Here is a 25,114-nt window from a genome sequence, read left to right as displayed (position 1 = left end):
AGAACTTATGGGAAAGATGGGTTAGGAGAACACTAGTCAAAGACTTAGTGACAATTTAAAAAGAAAGATAGAGACCTAAGAAAAAAACAGTTTTACCCTATAAAGTTTTAATACTTAAATACTACAGCAAATATCGCTTATGCTTGAAAAAAACCCTTAAGCTAGTGATGGCAGGGACCAAAGCTCTGCATGGGCCTTACAACTGAGCTTCCTCTTACCAAGAGCTTCCTCTTACCAAGACTGATCTAGCAACTGTTGCTGCTGAATGTCCAAACAGCAAGCAGCGGAGACCAGGGCTAAACACTCTCCAATGAGCTGCTCAGTGGTAGATTGATCCCAGCCAGGCCTTATTACTCCAGAGGAGGCAGCAACTCTTATTATTGGGATTAATACTTACTTTAGCTCATGAGTTTAATTTCTTAGTGCCTCTGCCAGACCATTATCTGAAGGCTGTAGGAAGAAGGCCTGCCATATCCACTGGGAACCTGTATCACATTGCCTCAAAGGGACTTGTTTCATGTGAAGGAGGTGTAAATATGGCACAAGTCATAGGATTCCCTGGCCTTACCATATACCACATCACCTGAAAGCAGCTGGCCTAGTACAACAATAGGATGGCCTGTTAAAAGACTCAGCCAAGGTGTCAGCGCAGGGACGACACCTTTAGGGCTGGAATTGTCCTCCAGGATCCAGTATGTGTTTCCAATGGCTGATATCTGGTTCTTTGTCCCCAGTAACTAGCCTACATGGGCTCTGGAAGCAAGAGGTAGAAGTTAGACTGGCCCTATCTCCATCATGCCCAGTGACCTCCTGCCAGAATTTGTGCTTCCTGCTCCCATGCTTTAGGCTCCACTGGATTAGAAGTTCTGGTTCTGGCTGGATCAGGGGATGTCCACAAGGAGGCACACTGAGGGCTCCACTCAACAGTCCCCTGGTCGTTGTGGGCTTCTTATGTCAGTGGACTAGCAGGCAAATAAAGGAGTTACAGTGCTGCCCCAGGGGGCTTGATCTTGCTTACTATGAGGCACTGGGGCTACTGCTACACTTCAGAGTAGGAGTGCTGATGCTCAGTGAAACTGAGAGGATCTACTGGAACATCTCCTGATGCTTCCATGCTCATTCATCACTGTTTTGACTATTGCTGTTTGTAAACAAATTGCAAATCTCTCCAACCCTAATGTCAGCACCAAAATAGCTCTATCTAATGTTGATCAGAGGTGCTTATGATTGATATGAAAAATAGAGTGACATTATGTATATTAAGATTTGTATTTTGTGCTCTATTCATTCAGTTTTAGTTCTTTTTTTATGAATTATATATATGTTTGCTAACATAAAAATAAAATTGAATTAAGAGACGGAGAATTTGTGTATGAAAACCTTATTCTAAAAGATATTCCAACTTCTTGCTCCATATAATTTTTAAGCATTATCTTCAAGTATTTAGATAAAAATATTTTCCCATGAAAAAATGCACACACACACGTGTTGATACATATATATGCATATATGACAAAAATATTGAAAAGACAGTAAGCAGGACATAAATGTCCTCCTTGACCTGACTGTTGTCTCCCCATCAGGCATTTCTCCAGGCTCTCCCCACTTGGTACCTCGTACTACCTTCAAAGTGATTTTACCAAATCCCTTCTATTACTTCTTATGTCCATGCCTAGAATGTTCTCACTAATGTGGTGTCCCACCCTTTTCCCTTAACTTCTGCCCCCATTTGGTTAGTCTGTGCTGAACTCATCATCAAATTTTGAGTTTGACGTCTGCTTTGGAGTTATTCAGAGAAAGGGCTGCGCTTTTTAAAAAAAATCTTGTATAACCATGACATCTAGCACCATAGCTAACACAGGAGGTATCAATGATTGAATTACATGTACCGTTAACTGATTATAATTCTTTTTGTTTTATTTATCCCTTTAAAGGAATGAAAGAAAAACGAATGGTTATAAATATTTCTTAGCAGTCAGAAATATATGTGGAGGAATGTAGAGGCCGTTTTAGAGTGGGAGAAAGTTATAGAATTAAGTTTATGATCAAAGGATTTCATGAAAGCATTGTAATTTTATCACTGACTTGAATCGGTATATACTTATAAATAATTTATGTTCAATTTCAGATTGCAGAGGAGGGATCCACCATTTCGTGTGTGGTGGAGCGGACCAGGGGAGCTCTGGATTACGTGCACGTTTTTTACACCATCTCGCAGATCGAATCTGACGGCATTAATTACCTTGTGGATGATTTTGCTAATGCCAGCGGCACTATCACGTTCCTTCCTTGGCAGAGATCAGAGGTAAACCCTGCCGCCTTTGTTTCTTCCAAAGCCTCCTGGAAGGCTTTTCCTGATCTGTTTGTTCTGTAATTTATTTACAGCTTCTTGCTGTTTAAGCAATTTAAAATATTTAGGGGATTAGGTATGTATCATGGTATAAGATATTTTTGTATTTATTTATGTGAAGAAAAATGAAGGATTTTGAATGATGTGTGTTATAGTTTTGCCTGTTGTTTAATTCCAATATAATGAAAATGGTATAGCTTAAAGTTTTGTCATTGTGGGTTTTTTGTTATCACTGATGCGATGGGAAATTGCAGAATTCTTAATGGTACTCTTCTAATCAGCCAATGAGAAGTATTTATAACTGTAATCTCATTTCATTTTTAAATTTGGAAAAATGAAGTAATTTTCTTTGATTTGAAAGTACAAGTGATCTCGTTTTATTAAAAAACTTTCCATGAAGCATAGTCTCATTTCTGAACAGAAGCTTCAGAAATAAATGGCACTTCTTGTAAGTGAAATCACGATGTGACCTCCTCCTCTATCAGAATTTTTTTACATTCTTTTTTCTATCATGTTGGAATATTCATATTAGTATAATTTTTCATTAAAAATGTAAATAACTTATCGGTCATCAGGAATAAATAGTAAAATAACTTAAGCCTTGCAAATATAATCTTTGAGGAAACTTCTAAGGGATTTAGGAGTTAATTGGGTAAAAAAAGATAAAATTGAAGGAAGATTTAAAATATTCTTAAAATTTAAAGAGTTAGAGCTAAAGGAGACTGATCAAATCTCTGTCATTTTGGATAACAAGGAAACAAATTAAGTGGTTCATGACAAATGTCCCCAGCGGCAGTGTGCATGTAGATCCACGATAAATGTTTTGTTGGTTTTTGATAAAATGAGGAAAATTAAGACAATTAGTGAGTTTTCATAAGGCTAAAATTATTCAATTTCAAGGACTGTATTTTCTTCTAATGCAGTCTTTTTACTTCTCTTTTGGATTTAAAGTGCTCTTTCTTTTATCAAGTACTAATGATAGTACGTGGTAATAGTTTAATATTCCTACTTGGAGAGTAGAGTTGATCTCCAAAATTTTACCTTGGAAAATTTACCAATTTTAAAATAAAAATATAACTTGGAACCATTGTTTTATAAAGTGGATTGTATACATTTTGGAAGAGATAGAGTTAATCAAATTTTGGTCAGGAAAATAGTTGTATCTGCTCCTATCAAGATTTATTTAAAGTATTTTCTTGTATCATTTTTTAATTACTTTAAAAACGTTTGACCTTTAAAGCAAAAATAGTAACATTGAATAGTGGGGTGGTTTATAACACCATGCCTGCTGGATCTACACCAGCCTCTCGGTCTTACAAAGCCAGGGACTGGATACTGACGTGTTTGCTGATGCTCCATGGCTGTGCTTTCCAGCACAAACAGCAGTAAGATGGCCTCAGCTTTACCGCTGCCTTCCAGATCTCTGGGGAGTGTGTCTAACAGAATATACTTAACTCACAGTTAGAAGCCTAGCTGCAAGGGAGTCTGGAAAGTGTGTGTGTGTGTGTGTGTGTGTGTGTGTGTGTGTGTGTGTCTGTGTGTCTGTGTGTGTGTATGTGTTTCTCTGCAGTACAGAAAGTACACTGGACATGTGTTTTTTAAGTTTTCTTAAATGGACCATTAGTTATGAAATCAATTCGGTGAGTTATAACCCAGATTTAAAAAATAGAATAGAAAATAGCAGAGTGTATAACATATAGTAAAGGTAAATATTGTGTTGTGTACTGAATCATTATGTGAAATACGTTTGTACCTTGATAAGGTCTTCAGTTTCAAACTCTTCATTTCACTAAAATGGATGATTACTTTGGTATGCTTCAACACTTTAAAAATATTTATTGCTTCATTTTTAATGTAATCTTGATGTTTTCATGTTACTTTTCATAGCAACATTTGTTGGCTTACTTTCTAGGGGCAAGACATTTTAAATCTTAGACTACTTATTGTTGCCTTTAGTTCAAGAACAAGGACATGATTTGGGTAGTAGGGGTCATTTTTATACTTCTCCTCTGAGCACATTGGCTGTGCTGTGTCTTGCTTTCTTAATTAAAAATTTGATTAAAATGAACATTAAAGCCAAATTCAGATTCTGCCTCAGACCTGTTGAATCAAAATCTGTAGAAAAAATACATTAAAAAGAAAAAGTTCTCCAAATGCCTTTAGGCCCAATGGCTAGTGTTTTGGACACTGCATTTGGAGTTAGAGCTTATTTTCAGGCTGCTGTCACCCTCCTTTCTGAGAGAAACCAGGAAGGCATCTTTCCTTCCTTCCTATCTCTCACTCCCATCACTGAGTGAGTCATCAAGGCCCGGGTCTTCCATCTCCAGAACAATCTTAAATCCATCTGCTATTTTTCTTCATCTCTGTTGTCACTGCTTTAGCTCAGAATCTCATTATTTCTGATCAGTCACCTCCTAACTCAACCCCTGCATCCTTTCTTGCTCTGTCCACCCCGTTTACATTCTGCCACGATACTTATTCTAGAATGGAATTCTCATTTTGTTAGTCTCCTGCTTGCGATTCTTCAGTTTTGCTCCAGTTCATTATTTTTTCATGATGACATAAAAAGTCCCTATAATGTGACTTCTGATTATGCATCCAGCCCTATCTTCTGCTCCACCCTTAATGGTCTAATTGCCCTTCTCTCTCTGCCATAATCTCTCATACACCTGCGCCTTTGCCAGTGTTGTTTCTTTTACTTGGAATGTCCTTCCCCATTACTATTTACAACTGCCACTAATTCATTAAGACTCACTTCACATGTGTTGAAAACCTTTACCAGGAAGAGTTGGTTGTTTCTCAGTTTACTTTGTATGTAACTCCATTATGACATTTTTACATTGCATTTTAAATGTTTTTCTGTAGGTCTCTCTCCTGCAATAGACTGTGAGTCTTTAGGGACTGGGGCCATTTCTAACCCTGGCACTACATCTACACCTACAAAGATGTCAAAACGTGCTTGCTCAATTAATAACAGATGGAGGAATTGTTTTTTCACTTTAGATTTTGACTGAAATTTTTTAGAGCATGGCTGAGTTACTGCTCTTCCTTTCATAACTTTTTTGGACAGATTGCGTAGGCCGGACTTCTAAGGCCCGTTGTGAATCTGTTTTCTAAAATGCTGCTACTGAGTATGTCAGGCTTTCCTTAGGCAGGAGCTAGGCATGTGTGTGTTGCCCTTTCTTACTCTTCTGCTTCATCCTGTCAGATAACATGCAGTTCCTTAATTAGGAACTCTTATTCCGAGGTTGGTAATACCACCGTCTTTGGTACAAAGAATATATGATATTGTATTGATATATAAATATATCGTAGATAGTATGATATTAATATGCAAATTGGATATTTTAAACAGAAAATGTTACTGCTCAGCACCCATTATCATTTCAAGAATTGTTTTCTCAGATCTTTCTTCCTCTCTCTTTTCGTGTTTAAGTTTGTGTAGAAATCAGTCACCTTAAATGGTAACTTCAATTAAATATAATTTAATTGGCTATTTTATTTTCTCCAAGTAGGTGGTAAATAATTTCTACATGCCTCATTGCATACTGCCTCTGGATTTTTATATTTGTAGGTCCTGAATATATATGTTCTTGATGATGATATTCCTGAGCTGAATGAGTATTTCCGGGTGACACTGGTTTCTGCAATTCCTGGAGATGGGAGACTAGGTTCAACTCCCACCAGTGGTGCAAGCATAGATCCTGAAAAGGAGACGACAGATGTCACCATCCAAGCTAGTGATCATCCATATGGTAACCAAGCCCTTTCACAGGATGAATCCCTCCTCTCGGGGGGACATGGTCTCGTTAAGAACTTCTTCAGGGACTTCTTGCAAATGACTGAAGTAGAACTCCTTTGGACCCTCTAACTTGCAAGCTGCCATTTTGAGGGATACTGTTTATGAAAGAAAGATCAATTTCTTAGGTTTAATAATATATTTTGAAGAGTGTCCACAGTATTATTTAAAATGAAAAAAGAATTTCTATTCATTCCTATCAATTTTTTTTAATTTAGAAAATTATCCTATTGTGATATGTTAACACCTAACTAATTGAAGTCCTTTGTCATTTATATTTTATTAAGCCTCAAGAAGTGGAGTTATCACTGTTTGTTTATATTAATTTCTTTTTATCTTATGCTGAAAAAATAATTTTCTTAATTGGGAAACCATCATAGTTGTCTCTCCTAATAAATTGAAACTCTTTTCTGCATTCAAAAGTAATAGTTATTTTGTAGGAATAAGGCCAGAACATCTGTTAAAAGGTCCGTGTAAGAAATGTGGGAGGCTCTTCAGCTCTGATTTTCATATGTAAATTTTTAAAAAATGTGTTGCAACTCCTTTATGATGTCATTAATTATGTTCCACTATAAATTCAAGAATGAATTCTAGAGAGTCAAATAGGAGTAAATATTTGATAATATATATCTTAAACTCCATCACTATTCTTTTTATTGATGTTTTGTGAAAAAAAAAGCTTTATTTGGGTAGTGACAAGGAAAATTATCCTTTTAATTTTTAATATTCTGAAAACTTAACCTAATCGTGTCACAAGCATGTTAATCAAATCTTTTCCGAGGGTAGTGAAAGCCCTCACAATTTTATCCTGTTGATCAAAATAACAGGATTTTGTGCAAGATTGTTTCAAACGAATAAGAAATTCTTCGACAGATAATTGGGGCAAGAATGCACTGCCTTTCTTTGTATCCGCCAGGCTTGCTGCAGTTCTCCACAGGGCGGCTGCCCCAGCCTGAGGACACAATGACTCTGCCGGCAAGCGGTGTTCCACACGTCACCGTGCAGGAGGAAGATGGAGAAGTTAGGTTATTGGTCGTCCGCGCCCAAGGACTCCTGGGGAGGGTTATGGCGGAATTTAGAACAGTGTCATTGACCGCCTTCAGTCCCGAGGACTACCAGGTAAATCACTTAATCCTTTTGACGTGGTATTTGCACTTGTAAAGTAGACATAATCCTTCTCTTAGAGGATGGGAAGGATTTAGCACGGTACCTGGGACACATTAAATGAGGAAAATAAGCACTGATGGCTTCTAGCCTTTTAAATTTATGTAAATTAGAATACTTAGTCCATTGAAGCCTGTCACTTAAATAGCTATCATACTGATTTCTCTTGTACCTTATATTTGTCATAGGCTTCACTTGTATTATTTATTTTAATGTTACAGGTTTTGATCAAATATATTTAAAATTATGCTTCTTACACATTTTAAATCCTCTCGTCTGCATCCATCAACAAAACCAAAATTGTAAAGAAGTTATAGATCCATGTCTTTTCAGTTTTAATTGTTTTTCCTCTGAGTGAGAAGCAGTGTTTACTGGTTAAAAAATAGCCTGGGATTCAGAACTGGACAGGACTGGGTTTAAACTGGTCTAAATGTGTGTCTTTGTGGGAGACAATCTTTTCTAACCTCAGTTTCCTACCTTAAGAGAGAGAGACTATCTGCCGGGCAGGATCACTCTGAGGATTGGTGGCAGCGTTTTAAGTGTCATGTACTGTACATGGCACATATATAGTGACACTCAGTGACCACTAACTATTCTTATTATTGTCAATACTCATATTAAGTGAGTGGCTCATGATTTCTTCTCAGCTGTGCTTCTCAGGAAGTATTTTATCCTTCATCATTTCTGTTTTCCCAAAGAATCTTTGTCTTTAAATTTAATATTAGTTTTCTTGTTTTTCCCCTTGTTCCTAATAAGACCTGTACAACGATGCAGTGCTCACTAATTTGTACACACTTTTCCTCCCAAACCTCAGAAACCTTGGCTAATCGAATTCAATTAATTTTGGCTGTAGTCTGGTTGGCAAAGTTTTCTCAGATTTCTTCTTTCTCAAACTCTTTTTCTTGGGCAAGTTATATTTCTCTTGCCCTGACATTTATTGCATCACTATCTAGTTTTGTATATAACACATTCCACAAGACATCTCAGCTTGGCTGAGTATTGTCTTCTCTGCATTCTCTTAAAGAAATACTTTCATTCTTATGTTGGTGGTCTTCACTTTCTAGGTAGTCTGAGCATCCCCAGTCTCCAGTTGGAGTATCATTTTCTTTAATAACTAAAACAAAACAAAACAAAAAACCTATCTTCCAATCCTTCCTGACTGTCAGAAAGCTAATAGTCTTGGAGACATTTCTGAGGATTTTTAGGGGTTCTTAAATGTCCAGTTTGTCACTTGTTACCACTTTGAACCATTATCTTTGCTTGTCCCTGAAGACCTGATAACTTTTGCCTTCACTGCTTCTCTATGATGCTTCAGCTCTCTCTGGTCTAGGTTAGCACAAAAGTAAAATTGCTTAGGCTGTGTATGTGAGTATGTGTGGATGAGTACGTTAGGGGAAGGGAGGGGAGGTGCCAGGAAGGATCATGCGCAGAAGAGGAGACAACAGATATCACTGTTCTTAACCTTATTCTCATATATCAAGGTATGGTTGATGCCCATCATCCAAGTGTTTACTTCCAGCTCTTGAGGGTGATATTAAACAACTAATTAATGACTGAATCGCCATTGTGGGAAATGTTCACAGTTGATACTCTGGGACGGTGGGGGGGCGCCGGGGGTGGGGGGGGGAGTTGGCATAGTCTCAGTAGTCAAGGACGGCTTTCTTGAGGAAGTGATTTCTATACTGAGCTCTGAAGTTTAAGAAGAAGAAAACTAGCAAACTAGTTGAAGAGGGAACGAATTACTTGAGACTGGTAACATGGCATGAGTAAAATGGTAAAATGGCCCTAATGTAGGGAAAAGCACAGGCTGTCAGAGGAACAGAAGGAAGCCCAATGTTTCTGAAATGTGGAGAGCTAGGTGTGGTAATAAAAGATAAGGTATACAGGAACTGGATCATTCCAGGCTTTAGAGATCATGCTACATGTTGTGGCTTTTATTTTAAAAACAAGGAGTAGTAATTGAAAGGTGTTATATATTTATAAAAGATCATTAGGCTGAACTGTGGAGAAAGGATTAGAAGACGTAGACACTGGATGCAGTAAAGAGTCCATTTTTTGGAGCAAGGCAAGAGGTGATAGTATCTTGGACTAGGCAGGTAACAGCGTAGATGAAATGAAGTAGGTGAGCTCCAGAAACATTTAAGAATTAAAATGGCAGCATTTGAGGAGTGTTTGGTGTGAAGGACAAAGCAGAAGAGGATGTCAAAAGTGACTCCCCAGTTCCTGGCATAAGCAACTTGCTGCTCCACAATTTAGTGCTGTGGAGAGGAGTGGATAAGGCATAAATTTTAAGGGAAGATCATGAATTAAAAATTTTGACAGAAGTTGTAAGAAAACTTTGAAATAGGTGTTAAGATTTAAGTCTGGATATCAGAGGTTGGAGATAGAAATTTGGGAGTTGGGAGCATATAAATAATATTAAAAGCCTAGAATATAATAGTCTTGTCTAGAGAGAGTCTGATGAACAATAGTTTTTAGAGGTCATAAGGCGAATGTGAAAATCGGCAAAGAATACTGAAAAGGATGAGCTAGAAAGGTAGGAAAAACAGGAGTGTGTGATATCATGGAATACTAGAGAACGTGTTTCCAGAAGAGGAAGTGGCCAATTGTGTAAAATATTACTAGGGTCAAGTAAAAAGCTTTCCTAAGACAGTCAAATGTTATTTCTGTTGTTAAGACTTCTAGAATTACTCCACTGACAACTCTACTCTAGGCAAAGTTACTTACTTTCTTCTTGAGCTAACTATGCCTTTTATAGCAGTTGTAATTCTATTCAAATTATTTTATTACATTCTTAACACTCCTTCTGGAATGTTCTCCATGGAGCTAGAGATTTGTCTTGGCTGTTTTTGAATGCCAAGCACCTAAAATGGTGCCATACACATGCTATGTGTTTGATAAATATTAAAAAGTTAATACGTACGTGAGTAAGTGAATTGGTACTTGAGTTCCTCAATTTAAGTTTAAGGTCATTAATAGCTCTGCAACGTGAAATATAGTTGTCCACAGAAGCTAACACTAGAAAAATTTAAGCAACTTTAAAATTTACTCTCATGACTTGAGGAGAAAATGCTTATATAAGAGATAATGGGAGAAAAAAGGACCTTAAGACTTTGAATTTAGATAACTTTTTTGTTTTTCTTGTTGTTGTGTGAACTTTTGTGATGGGAGATCTCTGGTATGAATTTCACTTGCAAGTATCATCAAGAAAAGATTGATGACCAAGGGACAGATATTTACTATTGCTTGGAGAAATTCTCAGAATGAAAATGCCATTATAATTATGCATGAGTATTTAAATTACTCAGTGATATAATTTGAATAGTTCTAAATATACCTGGTCAAGAGAATTCCATGCATCTCATTGACTTAATTCTTTAGGAATTTGTGGATGTCACCTATTCAGATTTCTCATTTGCCTTGGCTATTTTTATTTGATGAATAGGCTAATAAGATAAATAAGAATCTATCTACTTTATTTAACTGGAGAATATTTATTTAGAATTTATTTGAACACTATTCATTTCCACTTGTGTTTTCAATTTTGTATTTTAATTATGTTCTTTTGTTTCAGTGCTTGTAACAATTTGAGACAAAGTAAACACTCTTATTTTGCACATTCATATACAAAATAATTATAATCTCATGGATAAATCTTTTATTTGTGTTTCAGGGTATTGCTGGTACCTTAGAATTTCAACCAGGAGAAAGATATAAATACATTTCTGTTAACATCACCGATAATTCTATCCCTGAATTGGAAAAATCTTTTAAAGTTGAATTGTTAAACTCAGAGGGAGGAGGTAAGACTTGCGACTCAAAAACATCAAAACATTTGCTTGTCCACCCACCATGATGATAGTACATTCTATTAAAGAAATTCGTTCCTTTGAATTAACCTTATTATTTTTTTAATTAGTGAATGACTAGTTTTTGGAAAGAGTATCCTGAAGGTTAATAATTGCTTAAGATATATGGTAGACAATTTCCAATGGATAGACCCTTTCTTGGTAAAAAGGAAATTTCTATTTTTCTACATAAATTTAGAGTATTAGTTTTAGAACTTAGTATTCAACTCATAGTTTTATTTACATATACTTTTGCTGTGAGGTTTGGTTAATTCTGAGTTAATATGTTTAACATCTATTATAAGGACAATGTCTATTATGCTGTTTTTTTCTCCTTTTATTATCTATTGTCTTTTCCTTAAGTAGATGTGCTTTTAGAATGAAATAGCATAATTGTACTGAATCACCAAATTATGGTTGTCATTCATTGCAGGTGCCCCTAAAATCACCTCTCTCGTTTCTTCCTTTTTTCAGTTTTCCCAGTAGTTCCTTTAGAGCAATCTCTAGGTGTAGCACAGGTAAAAACCAGTCCTTTTGGATAATCTATTATGAAGTGATTATCAATAAAGCAGGTCAACAATACCTTATCCTCAATTCTGAGATTCAGAAAGCTCTGACTATCAAAGATTTTTGGAGTCAAAATTCATTTTATAGCAAAACTCATCTGTGTTGAAGTAAAGCTACGTATAATCTTTATTTATCCTGCTTAGATTAACTATTTATATATGCTTCCTTGCAGAAGTATTAATGTGTTTGATTATCAGATACTACTAGGGGTGTTATAGAATGCATGTGATGTGCACCATATTACCTTTATAAATGTAAGAACTTGAGATTTGATATGGCATTCATCTGGACAGTCTCTTCCATTACAAAACCCAGGATTATTATCTTATTATTGTCTTCAGATTTTGATGAAAAAAGTTGTAGTACCATATAAGCCATCCAAAGGGAGAGATTGGGTAGGCCAGAAATATTAAACTTGTCTTTTAGTATGTAGTGAGACTTTGGGGTAAGTAGGCAAAATTTTCCCAAATTTCTCTCCCCTGTATTCCTACAGCTCAGATAAAAGCAAAGGAGGCCAAGCCGGGGGATGATTAAATAGCGCCCCAGCTTGGTTGACTGCCTAAAATAGTAAAAATATGCTGGGCGACCAGTTTGGCAGGTGGCGTGTAAAAATCCCAGCTTTGCTTGTCCTCCAGAGACAAGTGCTCATATCTCCAAATCATTATTTTCGTGACAGGACTTCACTAATCAAAAGTCACTATAAAATATTTGAGAAGTTGTTTTTTGTATCATTTATAGCTGAAAATACTTATGTAATAGAGAAAATGTTGGTGATCATTCCCGAATATTGATTAATAACGAACATCGAATATTCTTCAGAAATATTTGTGATCATAGTGATATTTGTGATTTTATGTAGAAACTTCTTTTCATGTCTCTAGAATATACATTGTTATGCATTAATTGGGCATGAGTACTCATTTGAAAACCAATCTTGCAGTTTCTTAGTAAACAATAGTGACAGAGAATTCCCAGTGAGTTGAGATTGGAGGTACAGGAATCTAGACACTGGTCTCCACTCTTTGAGTCATAGCTAGGGACTGCCTAAGAAGTGAAATAGCTTGTAGAACTCAATTTCTTTGAGGGTCAAGGGAGCGTCCCTTATTCCATACAGTTTTGTCTATAAAACTTATTCTACATAAAAATAGCCACCTGAATAGATGTTTTATGCTAGCCAGAGTACATTAGTGTTGAACTTCACTCCTCTTTCTCATGACTTATGGATAATATGGGGGCAAAACCACGCACCAGATACTTCCTGCAATCCATTTCGCCTCTTAAGTCTCTAAGATGATTTCAGGATTGGGTGCTATAGATTCTCATGTCTGGTGTATCCCAGTCCTGTTGAGGAGAAGGACAGAAGCATAGAGCAGATCTTAACTAGCTTGTCAGTCAAGGATACTGGTAGAGGCACATAGGTACGGATGTGGCTTTGCCTCTCTTAGTCTTCTTCTTTTCCATTGCTGACATCGCTGCCCTTCCTGTCTTCATTGTTTACAAACATTTGGTAAAATAATGGGTGGGGTATAAGATGTGTTGGAGGTGAAGGTATAACAACTTTCTCTTTATTATAGTCCTTATGTGTTGCCAAGGTACTTTATTTTTTATGGTGTTATCTGTTTGTTCTTTGCAGCAGTTCTATAAAAGGCAGCACCTTGTATAGGTGAGAACAGTGAGGTACCAAGAGGTTTAGTAACTTGCTGAAGGTTTTATAGCTGATAATTCTCAGGGCCGGGGCTGAAGCAGAGTTTTTTAGACTACTTGTCTAGAGTTCTTTCCACAGTATCAGTGGTAAAAGGGTGATGAAGTCTGAGAACCATAAGTGTGGTGGGAATTTGAATGTGTGGCTGGAGGGAAATGTTAGATGCTTTTCTCTAATTTTGAATTGTTGGTTGTGAGCCATAGGGTGACTGTCACAGGCGTGTAGGCCTAAGTGTTTGATTATATACACACACAAATATTTAAAATATTCAAAACAATTTCATTGCTGTAAGTGAAAATTTAAAAATAAATTGGTTAAATTGGCAGAAATGGGAAATACCAATTACAACTTACGTGGAGTATTTCCTGAAGCTATGAGTGAAATTTTTATCAATTGGTAGCCTGACTAATGTTATATCACTTAACATAATCTATTTTCTGTGGAAGAGTGCATGTCATTGGGTGAATATTAGTGCATTTTCCTCTTTGCTGGATATGTTTTAAGAGCTCTCAATTTTCTCACTCTGTCAATGTGTGTTGTGTGGGTTGTGTCTCTTTGTGTGTCTCCTTGTGAAGTGACTGAACTCTTTAGGGTTGATGGCAGTGGTAGTGGTGATGGGGACAAGGAATTCTTCCTTCCAACTATTCACAAACATGGTAAGCAGCTGTTCCAGCGCCCTTTACTAGTCTACGTTTTAACTTTTCCTTTTAGAGACAACAATACTAACCATTTATGGAAACCTACTATGTGCAGGTCCTTTATATATTTTATCTTATTAACCATCACAGCAACTTAATGAAGTATTATTTGCTCTGTGCTATAGTCACCCAGCTAGAACGTGATCCCGTCAGAATCAAGTCCTTGCCTGCCTGCGAAGCCCAGATTCCCCTCTCTGTATGAACCTAATTTGGTTTCCTGATTCTAATCGCAGTGGAAATTTTACTTGAATATGATTTACAAAAATGATTATTGAAAAACATTTTACATAGCTTTGAATACCTAAAAGGAGAGAAATAGGACATATTTTCATGTTAAATGTGCCACACTGATTTTCTGTACGAAAGGAACCATGAGACTTTATATGAAGTGTTTAATCAAAACAAATAGGAAAAAGAAATTCAGAAGAAAATAAATGGGGAGAGTAAGTTGCCAGTTAATCAGAAGGACTCTTGAAAAGAGGATGCCTTTTGAAGTAGATTTCATGTAGAAGCATGGTTCAACTTTTTACCTCAAATATTTTTTCCTGTTAGATGAGAAAACAGAGAAAACTTGTTTATTGAGGGAGAAGTCTTTCTAATCCTCCAATTGTCCTTTTTCTTAATACCAAGCTTTATATTTTGGTGTCAGAACTCATGTTCCCACCCCTCTTGTTCCTAACTCTATCAACGCCTTATGTAACCTCTGTATTGAATTACTCTGCTACTTTTGGGATTGTTCATTTTCTTGTCTGTGTATGTTAATACAACGTAAGAGTTTACCATACGTCTCAGGAAAAATCTAAATACTTCTTTAGATCTTGACATCTTTTTAGTTATAGGATTGGACTGTTTGGGATCAGGGGAGGAGGTAGATCTATCTAATATCATAATATGATGAAAAAAATAGGCCTAGAGTTAATGTACATTTGGAAACCAAGAATCTGTTAGTCAGATTGAGGGAACTCGTGGGGAAACCCCTGTTTCATAAAGGTAAGAGTCATTTTGGCTCATGTTCTTCTGAGGTCGGTAAGGTCGTGGGAGACTTTCCTCATACACCCTATGTGAAGAATGTTCTCTTTCACAGAGAAGAAAAAGAAAAACAAGTTTTCCTTATTCCTCCTCAAGTGCTTATGTGGCACTTGTATATCATGTTGGTGCCAAAATAGAGAAAGGTCATAAAAGCATGAATCTGTGTGGCAACCATTTGTGTCTGCCTTTCTTTCTAAGACAAATTAGAATGTACTCAATGAATGGTACAACTCTTTTCAAAAAGTTGTTCCTTGCCTTTTCCTTTGGTTTGTAAATTACTAATTAACATTTTCTTGCTGTTTGTTGGAACGTATTCATGCAGCCAGTCTAGGAGTGGCTTCCCAAATTCTAGTGACAATTGCAGCCTCCGACCATGCTCATGGTGTATTTGAATTCAGCCCTGAGTCGCTGTTTGTCAGTGGAACTGAACCGGAAGATGGGTACAGCACTGTTGTATTAAACGTGAGTACATTTGCTCCCCCAGTCCTGGTTCTGACTGTTTTATTGTCTTATGAAGGTGTGCTTTATGTTACTTTTTTTCTGTTTAGGAGGAGGGGAATAAGCCTAGTGGCACAGACAATACAAACTGATAATTGAATAGTGATTGGCATTTGTCTTTGTATCTAGTTTTACATCCAAACTCATGATTCTGAGGATGCCTGACTCTTTAAGGAATATAATGGAGCTCTACCACAGAGATTTTTGTATTAATTCAGATAGGGTATAGTAACAAACATCTCTGAAATCTCCATGTCTTTTTTTTTAAAAGATTTTATTTTTCCTTCTTCTCCCCAAAGCCCCCCCGGTATGTAGTTGTGTACTTTTAGTTGTGGGTCCTTCTAGTTATATGTGGGATGCCGCCTCAGCATGGCTTGATGAGCGGTGCCATGTCCGCACCCAGGATCCGAACCAGTGAAACCCTGGGCTGCCAAAGCAGAGCGTGCGAACTTAACCACTCGGCCACGGGGCCAGCCCCTGAAATCTCCATGTCTTATTACAACAAAGATTTGTGTTTAGCTCATGGTATATGTCCAACTAAATTTGGCACTCATCAGTCACTTAGGGACCAAGGATTACAGAGGTTCCATCTCAACAGATGCTTTCATCCTTATGGAGTGGGGAGATGAGAGTGTGGAGAACTGCATCCTGGCTCTTACAGCTTCTTTCTGGAGGTGATTCACAGCATTTCCACTTACGCTTTCTTGAACAAAGCAAGTCACATGACCATGCTAATGTTAGTGGATGGAGAAGTGCAATTAGTATCTCTCTCCCAGAAGGAAAGAAAATCCAAAACATTTGTGAACAACAGTAATAACAACATGTTATGTTGTGTTTATGTGTTATGTTATGGTGTGTTTATGTGTGTGTGTGTCTACTCTGCATTGTTCTCATAGGAATCAAGTAGGATTCTCTTGTTAAGTAACTCAGAGGAGTTAGAAGCTTCATCAGCTTCCTCAGATTTTATACAAATGATGAAGAAATGTCACTCAAAATATATCATTTCTCTACTCTTAGGGCAGACTTTCAGTAAGGTGTTGTGGAGTAAACTGAACAACTTTAGAAGGGCAACTAATGACGCAAAAAAGAAAAAAAAAGGATTAAGGGAAAGAATCAAGTTTTATAATACTCCTGTCCTAATTTTATTTTGAATGAACTTTCATATTTTAAGTAGAAATAAAAATTACTTTTAGTTGGGACTTATTTGGAGTGTTTTTTAAGCTTTTTGTTCTTCTTAACGTATTACTGACAAAAGCATTTCTTCCTTCTTAATGTATTTTATATAACCTAGAGTCAAATGTTTTTTGCTGAGTTTGTTTTTCATATTATATTGAAGATAAAAGGAAATGTAATTTGCTTTAAAAAATGAGTTTTATGGTGAACTTTTCAGAAAAATATCACTCATCTGTTCCTTAGAATGAAATATATACCATCTTTGCTATGAATATAAAAATTTTCATGAATGTGCTTAAATATAATAAATTGTTAGTTACATTTGCTTTATTACTAATATATAGTATAATAGTAGAAAAGATACAGCTATAGTTTAGTTAGAAGCTAAAAATGTTCAATCAATCTATTTCATGCAACACTATTTTTTTGTTTTTTTTTTCTGCTAAGGAAGATTTGTCCTGAGCTAGCATCTATTGCCAGTTTTCCTCTTTTTTTGCTTGAGGAAGATTAGCTGTGAGCTAACATCTGTGCCAATCTTTCTCCACCTTATATGTGGGTTGCTAGCACAGCTTCGCTGATGAGTGGTGTAGATCTGTGCCTGGAATCTGAACCTGTGAACCTGGGCCACCGAAGTGGAGGGTGCTGAACTTAACCACTATGCCATGGGGCCAGCCCCAACAATCACTTTTAAGTAGGACTCTCTGAGGGTCTTCAAAGATGGGTAGTACATGATCCCTGCTTTCAAGAATCTTAGATTCTTGAGAATGGCTTATAATATCCTATTATCATTCTTATTTATAAATCTCTAAGTCAATGGTTTTAATCCTTCTTTTAATACATTTTAATATTAAATATTTTATAGATTATGAGAAGTCATGGAGCTCTTTCTCAAGTGACTTTGCTTTGGAGCGTAGACTCTGATCCTGATGGTGACCTCGCCTTCACCTCTGGCAATGTCACATTTGAGATTGGGCAGAAGAGTGCCAACATCACAGTGGAAATACTGCCGGATGAAGAGCCTGAACTGGATAAGGCATTCTCTGTGTCAATCCTTAGCGTCTCCAGTGGCTCTTTGGGAGTTCATACTAATGCCACACTAACAGTTTTGGCTAGTGATGATCCTTGTGGGGTCTTCATTTTTTCTGAGAAGAGTAGACCTGTTAAAGTTGAGGAAGCAAACCAGAACATCACGTTGTCAATAATAAGATTAAAAGGACTCCTGGGAAAAGTCATAGTCACATATGCAACACTGGATGATATGGAAAAACCACCTTATTTTCCACCTAATTTAGCCAGAGCAACTCAAGGAAGAGACTATATTCCAGCTTCTGGGTTTGCTCTTTTCAAAGCCAATCAGAGTGAGGCAACAATAACTATTTCAATTTTGGAGGATGATGAACCAGAAAGGTCTGAGTCTGTGTTTGTTGAACTACTCAACTCTACTTTAGCAGAGCAAGTACAGAATCGCCCAAGTAAGTAACTGTTCATGTGTCATTATTAAACTAGAGGTAAGAATTCTAAAACAATAGATTAAGAATTTGGTGTAGTAGAAAATTCTATAAAAATAGTAAGCCCTAACCTTGAAAGCATCATCTTACAGAAGTTTATCTATAAGGCAAATAGAAGTGGGGCACTTGAAAATGTGAAATCCTGTTTTAAAAGTCTGTTACAGTGTCAGCCTAAATTTTTAGAAGTGTTTATGCAATCCAGTGTAACTGGCCTCTAGTACTATTGTACCAGATATTGTAGCTTCTAAAACTTTCTGGAATCAATCTGGGGATTCTAAGGACAGTCTTGGTAGCAAGAACCTGAGCCTCTCTTACCTTGATCCATTCTGGAAGATTCCTTAACCAGCAGAGGCTCTTTGTGTTGGTGAGGAGCATGTGGATCTGGCAACTGCATGAGGGAAGGGGGAGAAGGCTGTGTAACAGTAAGAAATCCTGTAAATTTGTGGGTCACTGTGAGAGTCGAGAAGAAGGCAGTGGTTGGGGATAAGAATGAGGAATGAGGAGTGAGCCATGTTTGGTACAGGATCTTGTACAGCAGCTTCTGTTGGAAAGTAGCAGCTACTCCTCCTGGGGTTGTGGCTCAGTGGCTTTGTAGAGAGAGTCCAGTGGCTACTGGTAGAGAGCCCAGCTTCGGCTCATGGAGCTGAAAGCAGTTCTTGTATATGACTTGCTCATTAGTCACCTCTTCCTGAAAGGATGTGTAATTTTAGAAAAGTGTTTTAAATAAAAAGAAGAATCTAGATTTCCTGGATAAGGGAACAAGTAAAATAAGAAAGATTAGTGATATTAATTTAATATTAGTTGTAGGGCAATATTTATAAGAAAACAAATAAAACTTTCTTAAGGAAACTGGAGTTACATAGTCCAAAGAGTAAGATTCCAATATCTGCATGTTGACTATGTTCTGCCATAAAGATTAAGTAAATTTCTTCACCTTACCACAACACCTAGATGGATATAGTGTATAGTGAGCAACATTCTTCCCAACATTATAAGCAATTGTAGTCCAAGTTTATAGAAGGAAATTAACTTTACAGGACAACTAACATTAAATTTTCAGATGATAGTCAAGGTTAAAATTCCCGCACAATATCTCATCCCTTTTTTTCTTATCAAGATTTAGGGCCAGTTATAATAAATACATTGAAATAAAATGCAGTAATTAGTCTTAAGTAAGTAAGACTTAAGTATGATTCTTAAGTAAGAATTATAAATACAGCCTGGTTTTCAAGGAACTCACAGTTTATAGAGTGAGACAGAAATAAAACCAGGAGGGAGTATCACACACAGCAGTGACCCGTGGGTGCTGGTGTCAGGTGTCTTATGTTCCCATCTATAGTAATAAACTGTTGGACATAATCTTTTTAAGCCCCAGTTTCCTTATCTATACTACAGAAATATCATGGGGCTTAAATACAATAATAGGTGTGAAAATTAATCCAGTGTCTGGCACATGGTAAGCATTCAATAATGTGAACAATTATTATTAATAAAATGGTATATGCTGAGTATCAATGTGCTGTGGGATGGGGAAAACAATCAATATGTATTTGATGCTTGATATGTTCCTGAAGCACGCAGCATACTTGGGACAGTTCAGAATAGGCATAAGCTATGATCTGAAATTATTAGAGAACAATTAAGTGCAAATCTGTGTGATACTCACTCAAATTTTAATAGGCAAAATCAGTATAGGACCTGATAGGGTCCCTGTTACTCTGCTCTGAGTGTAATCATCAACTTTCAGGAGAGCAGTGTGAGAAGACTGGTGATCAGCACCTAGTGAGGGCATAGGGCTTATGGCAGGATGGACAGTCTTGGGTAGATGAAGGTGTTGTGGTACCCAGGTTGATGAAGAGTTGGATATAGGGAGCAAGAGATTAGGCAAAGCTTTATAGCATGCCTCTTGATTGTGTCCACCAGTTACTAGTCTAATACCTTAGGTGACTTCCTCAGTGTCTTTGTGCCTCTGAACCCTCATCTGTAAAATGTGGACAGTGTTTCCTACCACCTAGGAGGTGTGGGACTGAAATGACTTGATACAAGAAAAGTGCTTGGAGCCATGCTGGCAAATAGTGCACACTCAAAAAATGTACCCCACTGCTACAACTCTCTGTGTTACTGGCATTCTTTTCTAATTTAGTTGAATCTAATGATAGTATATTGATTTATTTTGTGATTTTTACTATGATATAATTTAGCTGGTCTTGGCCTATTTTATTGAAATTAAATGGTACATTCTTTTTTTTAAAATTATCTGGCAATGTTGAATTTTATTCATTATCACATATTTCCAGATACCACAATGGTTAGTGATATTCTGAATTTGAATTCAAAATTGTTTACTTTTAATAAGAGTTTGTTGATGCTTCATTAGTATTAAAAGTTCTCTTCATATATTGTTTTGGCAAGGGTGCTGGTTGGAATTGAACCTAGAAAATAAATCAGCGATGGCTTGTGGAAGGTCCTAAATGCCTTCAAAGTAAGCTTTGCTCCCTCTAAAATCAGTGGAAAGTGAGCAGAGATCCTTAAAAGGATGGGGCCTCTCCATTATCGCAATGTCGAGGTAGCATTGAGGCTGACTCTGCTTTCTGGATGAGTTAGCTGAGTGACTGGTTCACGAAGATAGGGTAGGAAGGGACAGGTTTGTGAGGAAGGACAGTGAAGCAGTTAGAGAGGCAATAATTTATTCAGAGCATGATGATTTGCAGCTGATCTTTGAGGGCAAGGAGCTAAATTACTTTCCTACTCAATTTTGGAACTGAAATATGTTGTCTTTTAAAAATTTATGGCGTGCGGGTAACTAATTAGAACAGCGTAATTCTGTAGGTTTCATCATTACCTGTTGTAATATTATGCAACGTGTTGATTAATTATACTCTAATCATTTTTTTGCCTTTTGACAAATTTCTAATACTTATTAAAATATCCCTGTAGGGTAACTGTTTTTTTTCTAAGGATTCTATAATAAAAATTGCCCTAGAATTTAAAGTTACAAGACAGTAGGGACTTTCTGTTTATTTTTGTATCCTCAGTGTCTAGATTAGTGCTGGTACATAGTAATAAATATTCTTTGATATAAATAGTAGCGAGAAGACACCAAATGATGATCCCATTTGGCTGATGAAATCTTGCTGAAGCTTCTTGGTAAATTTTGGCCAGTTCTTAGAATTTTGATATGTTCATTTTTCCTCTGTCTTGCAGTTTCAAATTCTCCACGCCTTGGGCCTAAGGTAGAAACTATTGCTCATCTAATTATCATTGCCAATGATGATGCCTTTGGAACTCTTCAGCTCTCAGCACCAGTTGTTCGAGTAGCAGAAAATCATGTTGGACCCATTATCAACGTGACTAGAACGGGAGGAGCATTTGCAGATGTTTCTGTGAAGTTTAAAGCCGTGCCAATAACAGCAATAGCTGGTGAGGAAAGACATCTGAGGAGCGCTGAAGTGTTTTAGAGGGAAATTGTATTCTTGATTAACAAAGCCACTCAAAGATGTAGTTAGAAAAACCAACCAGAAAACAATCATACTCTCGCATCTGTGTAAAGACACAAATCTAGAGCTTTTATCAGATATTTGTGACACTGATTTTGCAGAATTTGTAAAAACTGTTGGCAAAATTGTATAGGAATTTAAAAGCTCTGATGACCAAAATACATGCAAACTAATGAAAAGTGAACTAAGGAAAGCCTTGTTAGGCTATCTCTGTGCATACTTTTTAGTGCCTGTTTTTTGAAAGGGATTCATGTGTAAATGATACGAGGAATGCAGGATAAAATGTGCAACCATGTAATGACAGTGCTTGGCAACAGTATTCTCTCTCAACCCATTTATCTTGCTTGTTTATTTATGAACAACGTGGAGAAAGCAATGGTTAGCATTAACTATTTTATGTACAAGCAAAAGAATTTCACTGCTAAATGCAAACATTAGGAGACCGCCTTCTTTGGTGGTGCAGTTACAGCATCTAGAGGGAGATTTGCCTAAGAGCTTTTTAATTAGAATCCGTCTAGGAACATGACTGTGAATGGATAGGATAACATGCTTGATTTTTTTTTTGAAATAAATCATGTGGCTATGATACTTGCTTGAAAAGATAAGAAACCATGCTCACCTAGTCCCTGAGTGGGGTGTGTGTGTGTGTGTGTGTACGTATGTACATAACGTATGTGTCTGCATACATGTGCAAACATTTGGGGTAGGCAGTCCAGAGGAATACCTGACTGTCTGTAGGGAGCTTAACACATTGACAGACGGTGGAGATTGACCAGTGTTCTAGGAAAGTAGCCCTCAGCCTCCATAGGAGGCCTCTCTCCTGTCCCCATCCACTGTTTGACCAGAAATAAAAGCTACCCTGAGCAGTAGGCAGTAGCAGCTTTTAATCCAACTTTGTGGGAGATTCCATAATTTCCAGCTATAACATCAATGATGCTGACATGTCCATATCTGAGCAGCAGTGTAATTTATCTCCCCAGTGAGATCAGAATTCTAGTTATGTTCTTCGTTTTAAAAGTATTGTATATAGATTTTTTTTTCTTTTGTAGGTAAGGGGCTATCTTGTGATAGTGAATGACTCTTTATATCTGTGTCTATGTTTATCTCCATATCCATATCTTTATCACCCATATCTGTATACAGCAAATAGAACAAATTATGTATACATCTTTCTAAAAATGAAGGAATGAACTTGAACACCCTTAGAAGGTCTTTTCCATTATTTTGTGATATCAAACCCATTTTTTTTCTGGCAAGAGAGGTAAAATCTTGTTTAGAATAAATGTAGTTGATATCTTCAAAAAAGTCTTTCCAAGTATATCCATGAAATTTGAGACCTCATAGTATTTCCCTACTATATGGCTGTTTATTATCCTACTTTGGAATAAGTGGTAGCATTTTGCTTTTTGCCTTTGTAGGTGAAGATTATAGTATAGCTTCATCGGATGTGGTCTTGCTAGAAGGGGAAACCAGTAAAGCTGTGCCAATATATATCATTAACGACATCTACCCTGAGCTGGAAGAATCTTTTCTTGTGCAACTGCTGAATGAAACCACAGGAGGAGCCAAACTAGGGGCGTTAACAGAGGCGATCATTATTATTGAGGCCTCTGATGACCCCTATGGATTATTTGGTAACCAGACTAGTTTGTGTCTCTCTTTTACTTGTCTGTATAGATCTGACATTTCTTTGTTTTTATAGACTCAGAATTTATTGGGTCATGTTTCCTTTTTATCTTGCTATTACTGACATATAGGACATCTGTGTACATTCACTTTCAGTATGTAGTGGTTATTAACAAAAGAAATCAACCTCTTAGCATGAATATGAAAGTCGTAAACTTTTAGGTCATATTTGGCTCCTAGATGTGTTTTGTGGATCTTAGAAAATTCTTAAAAAGTTTTGTTTTTTAATTTGATTCACAGAAATTTACACAAAAATCTAGATTTCTAGGCTTTCTTCATAAGTAGGAAAATCTGGCAACATTGGGCCCCCTTTCCTGCGTAGAATCAGTCATGGGAGCAAAATAGCAACTGCCCCTTTGGGGACCGGGCTTGCGCTGTGCTCTTAGCCACAGAACTTACTAGACACACTTCACTCATGACTGGTGTAGTCTAACCCCTGTGAGCATCTGAGTTTATGATTTCTGCTTCTATCATAATGAAAAATAATTTGGAAATTTTGGCAGGCCTGACCAATTTGTATCACAGCACATTACTCTGATTTTGTGGGATTTAGCTACTTAGGTTGCTTAGCGGGCGAGAAGAATTGACTGTAGCATGGCAATCGGTGAGTTCTGTTGACTCAGTTTCCTTTGTATTTGAAATAACTCTGTTCTGCCCTTCAGGTTTTCAGATTACTAAACTTATTGTAGAGGAACCTGAGTTTAACTCAGTGAAGGTAAACCTGCCAGTAATTCGAAATTCTGGGACACTCGGCAATGTTACTGTTCAGTGGGTTGCCACCATTAATGGACAGCTTGCTACTGGCGACCTGCGAGTTGTCTCAGGTAATGTGACCTTTGCCCCTGGGGAAACCATTCAAACCTTGTTGTTAGAGGTCCTGGCTGACGACGTTCCGGAGATTGAAGAGGTGAGAGGAATGGCTAGTATAGAATGACACTGTAAATCATACCTTGTCTTATAGTGACTAGAACAGATGGCTGTTATTGTGACATTTATCAAGCATGTCAAATTATTTCTACAGGAATGTTCGAAATAGGGTAGTGTGAAAGTGATTCTCTGAAGCAAGAATATTCTAGAAATAGGTCTTGTACACATAGCAGTTTACTAGTGTAAGTTGTTTTGTACAATTACATTGTATTTTTCAACAGTTTGGTTAAATGATTAAAGATATATACATCTGTCATAATTTTTGCTACATCGTTCCATATAAACTTTAATTTGTTTGTATCCAGACTCTCTTTTGGCTTGAGTGTGGTCAGTCAGTCTTAATTAAGTGTAGATTTTGACTTCTCACTTGTTCATTCATTTATTCTACAACAGTTTTGGGAATTTACTATGTGACAAACACCATGCTGGATATATCTGCCTGATAGTTATTTTTGCTGAAGAAGCAAGGTGGCAAATAAAAATAGAGTCTCAGTGGGAGAGTTGATTCATCACTAACATATATTGGCTGAAGATAATTTTATTTTATGAAATTCAAGTATTCGTAAAGCCTAAATCTCATGAAATTGCATATGATACCATTTATTCTTTAATAGTATCAAATTTTCATAGAAAGCAAGTCCCTAAAATTTCATTTGAATGCTAATTGT

General features: G+C 36.8%; 1 protein-coding gene across 1 annotated transcript in view; it reads left to right on the top strand.

Annotated features, from left to right (window-relative positions):
* The window catches only part of ADGRV1 (adhesion G protein-coupled receptor V1), a 511,275-nt gene that overhangs the window by 89,778 nt on the left and 396,383 nt on the right, over window positions 1-25,114 (top strand). Inside the window, exons 23-32 of the mRNA XM_070569690.1 lie at window positions 2,129-2,305; window positions 5,925-6,105; window positions 7,066-7,268; window positions 10,987-11,116; window positions 14,006-14,086; window positions 15,480-15,619; window positions 17,691-18,300; window positions 21,541-21,756; window positions 23,252-23,467; window positions 24,182-24,426. Coding sequence (XP_070425791.1) covers window positions 2,129-2,305; window positions 5,925-6,105; window positions 7,066-7,268; window positions 10,987-11,116; window positions 14,006-14,086; window positions 15,480-15,619; window positions 17,691-18,300; window positions 21,541-21,756; window positions 23,252-23,467; window positions 24,182-24,426 — 2,199 coding nt within the window. The remainder of the gene's footprint in view (window positions 1-2,128; window positions 2,306-5,924; window positions 6,106-7,065; window positions 7,269-10,986; window positions 11,117-14,005; window positions 14,087-15,479; window positions 15,620-17,690; window positions 18,301-21,540; window positions 21,757-23,251; window positions 23,468-24,181; window positions 24,427-25,114) is intronic.

Source organism: Equus przewalskii, chromosome 13 (assembly GCF_037783145.1).
Source record: "Equus przewalskii isolate Varuska chromosome 13, EquPr2, whole genome shotgun sequence".
Classification (NCBI taxonomy): Eukaryota; Metazoa; Chordata; class Mammalia; order Perissodactyla; family Equidae; genus Equus; species Equus przewalskii.
The sequence above is the reverse complement of the archived record's forward strand: the minus strand, read 5'-3'. Positions and strand labels throughout refer to the sequence as shown.